The following is a 3,734-nucleotide window of genomic DNA, read 5'->3' on the forward strand; positions in this document are numbered from 1 at the left end:
CATTTATTTTGGAGATTTTGGAGGGACTCGGCGAGTTGACGCTTAGACTCGCCGAGTAGGGTCGCGAATTCTATCCGGGTTAATGACTGGACTCGGCGAGTCGACTAGTGGACTCGGCGAGTCCGTGCTGTTTAATGAAACCCTAATTCCCGGGGTTTGGGACCTATTTAAAGGGGCTTATAGCCACCATTTGCGGCTACCAGACCCCCGAGTGAAACCCTAAGAGATCTAGAGCGTTTGTGAGGAAAAAAAGGCCATTTTTGATCTTTGTGCGGGTGTTTTTGCAAGAAGAAGGTGACCAAGGAAAAAGGGAACCGAAGAGGGTGCTATTGTATGGATTTCAGAGCTTAGGGACTTCATATTGAGGTATATATTCGATCATTCCTCGATTTTGGTGTTAATCTTTGAGAGTTAGGGTTTCTAGCCCCTTTAGAGTATGAATTGTGGAGCAATTGGTCCCTTATTGTGTTGAGGCTTTGGATCTGGATCCAAAGAGGTCCAGATACCTTAAGTCCTTGATCTTTATGGGTGACATTGGGAGATATGAGCTTAGGGTGACATATTAAGGCCATTTCTTCAAATAGAGCCATTAGGTCTTTGCATGGGAATCAATATCTAGACTTTACGTGTTTATCTTGCTTAAGGAGGTCAAATCAATGGGTTAGAGGAACAGATCTGACCTCAGGAGGTCAATTGAGTTTGAGCATGGCATGAACTCACCGAGTCCCAAGAACAGACTCGACGAGTAGGGTTAGGGTTTCCTGTAAATCACTCAGTTGGTAAATTGCCGAGTTGGGGGAATGAGTCGGTGAGTCAGTGGGAAATAGAGGACTGGAGTTCAAGGTGGAACTCGCCGAGTTCATAATGGGACTCGACGAGTTTTGTCGGGGTGGCCCCGCGATTCATGCCAGGTGTAACTCGTCGAGCAGGGGAAAGACTCGACGTGTTAAGCAAGACTAGAGAGATAGTGGACACGTGTAGACTCGCCGAGTCGCCCAAGGGCACTCGACGAGTCGGGTTAAAGTTTGACCGTTGACTTTTTTTGACTTTTAGGGTTTGGTCAACAATGGGGTCTTTGAGTCAAGAGAGCGGTAAAATGGTCTTTTACCCTTCTGAGGGTGCCAAGAGAGGGTTGAGTCTAGTCTCAAGAGTTATATTTATGAGAGTATTTACTTTATGTGATTAGGTGGAGGCTAGACCATACCGAGACATCTGAGGTGAGTCTTATCACTATATTTTACCTAGAGTGGTAACATAGTTATGTGACAGTGTATTTTAGAGTTATGTGCCATTGTATTTGTATGCTATTTATGTGTTGAGATTTATTGTGATATGTGATATGCATGATTTAGAGTTTTCAGAGTTAGGACCAGTGGGTCCATAGATTTAGGACCTTTGGGTTCATAGAGTTAGGGCCAGAGGGCCTACAGAGAGTTGGGACTGGAGGGTCCCACTAAGACACACTGCCCAGAGGGTCAACGAAGTTATAGCCTTGAGTGACTAATATGTGTTAGAGTGGTATTTTGGGGAACTCACTAAGCAATTATGCTTACAGTGTTATGTGTTATGTGTTTCAGGTACCAGTGATGATCGCGGAAAGGCGCCGACATGATCTGTACACACACTCGCGAAGTTTATTATGATTTGATCTTGGGATTTGTAATGAGATAATGATGATACATTGTTTTTAGAAAGTGATTATGAATGAATTTATATGGTTTAAAAAGTGAAAAATTGTTTTAATTTTTACGGTGTTACATGGCTGTTCCTTCATTGTTTTCTGCAGTGGAATTCAATCTTCGAATGCAGATTACTACTTTGTTTTATTCATGTCTAAGTACATACCCTTTTCATGCAGTTTTTATCTTCTTTTTTGTTTCAGCATTTGCTAATTAATAGCAAATAGGATCATAATCATTTTGATAATAACCACCTAGATACTCTCCCATGTGGTTGCTAGAGTGCATGTTTTCTTTCAACCAAAGTTCATCAATCTCTCTCAATATTTGTGTGTTCATCTGTTAATAGGACAAAAAGTACATGTTTTGTCCAACTTGGAAAGAGGTATTAGGTGGGCAGGGGCACTTATGTCAGCACATGATCTGTTGGCATAGAAGCTATCAGTAGAGGATGCTCTCAGGTATCTTTACTCCCTCCGTCCCAAATTGATAGTCCACTTTTGACTTTTAAAGTCTTTTTTTCTTCAACTTTGACCTTAAATATTTTTATTTGTGTTATATATTACTTGATAAAAGTAATAACAACGAAAAAAACATTTAAAATGCAATTCATTCATATATTTTGCATCAAGTATTATCTATCAAAAACAAAAATATTTATAGTCAAAGTTGAAGAAAAAAGACTTCAAAAGTCAAAAGTGGACTACCAATTTGGGACGGAGGTAGTATTATGAATATAATGCATTGCTATATATGTAAAGAAAATGTAAGTATGTTGCTATTATAGGAAAAAGCTTACTACTTTGTTGCAAACTTTTTTCAGGTCCATTTTGTGGAAATGGATCCATGGGTTGTATTCGATATTCTATGCCCTAATTTAGAATGGACTGGATTTCTTGATAATTCAGTTATACACACAGGTTATGTGGAAACTTTATTTGAGTGCATTAAAGAATCTTCAGGTAATACATATAGGGCATTTTTTTAATAAAAGAAATTTATTTTTTTATTTATGAAATATGAGTAGATGAAAAACGTATTTTGTTGGAAGGAAAAGATGGACCATTTAATTACATAAGTGCGACACCGCTGTACATGGAAGTGGATTATGTGATTTTAGTGAAGCAAATTTCAGAATCATCTGTCATTAGGGATGATTCTTTTATAGTGAATTTTATGTTTTTTTAGGGAAAATCATAAAAGAAAAAAAAACATTATATTTAGAGTGATTTTTGGTTTTAACCACTAATACTTTATATGTTCCAAAATGGTTAAACTGCAAATTTTCCCAAAGTATAACATTTTTTTCCCTGTAATTTCCCTTTTTTAAATCAAATTTTATATTCCTGTGGTATCTTATATTTAATTATCACTCCATAGGTTGTGGAGTATCCATTCAGAACCAACATGCTGGAAACATGTATGTGTCTTGTTAGAGTACTTCCTATAATTATTAATATGTACTTTATATTAAATTATAATATCTACTCCATATATATTTTAAATTTATCATATATGCATTGAATGATGGAATATAAACTTATGGTTTTATAAATAACTGCAAATTGTAGTTAGCTAATCATCATTTTGGAAGGACACACCTAGCAATATACGAGCCCACAAGGGCTCAGAAGAATAGAAGATCGTAAGCTTCAAGAACCTCTTCACATTTCAGGTTTTATAAAATTCTTAGCACGTTCAAAATATAATCCTTCCATCTTGGGTCATGTCTTCACAAATTCAACAAAATGAACTAGGGCTTTAACAACATCTCAATAAATTGTTTAGAGAGATCCAACGGCTCCTATCACTCAAAACGCCGAAGATTGAAGGTTATGTGACTCCTTACTCTCCTCATTCTCTCCTCGTTGTTTTCGTGTGCCACCCTCCCTCACTGTTTCCTTCTATCTTTTCCCTTCTACTTCTCCCATAAACATTCTTCAAAGTAACAATAAAGGTATTTGGTTTAGCATTTTGATTTTGATTCTTCATGTGAATCTATTCCTATCAAAATCCGATGCATATTTCAAATTCGATGTGGATAACCTTCTTGTA

General features: G+C 37.1%; 1 protein-coding gene across 1 annotated transcript; it reads left to right on the forward strand.

The window, feature by feature from the left end:
• Positions 1-2,101: 2,101 nt before the first annotated feature.
• On the forward strand, positions 2,102-3,328 carry LOC111904274 (uncharacterized; the record flags this gene model as incomplete). The annotated part of the gene is made up of 5 exons (XM_023900051.1): positions 2,102-2,140; positions 2,503-2,641; positions 2,731-2,846; positions 3,060-3,116; positions 3,251-3,328. Coding segments are annotated over 5 exons (429 nt in total), but the record flags the coding sequence as incomplete, so codon positions are not given.
• Between the last annotated feature and the right edge of the window lie 406 nt (positions 3,329-3,734).

This window comes from Lactuca sativa, chromosome 7, assembly GCF_002870075.4.
Source record: "Lactuca sativa cultivar Salinas chromosome 7, Lsat_Salinas_v11, whole genome shotgun sequence".
Taxonomy (NCBI): Eukaryota; Viridiplantae; Streptophyta; class Magnoliopsida; order Asterales; family Asteraceae; genus Lactuca; species Lactuca sativa.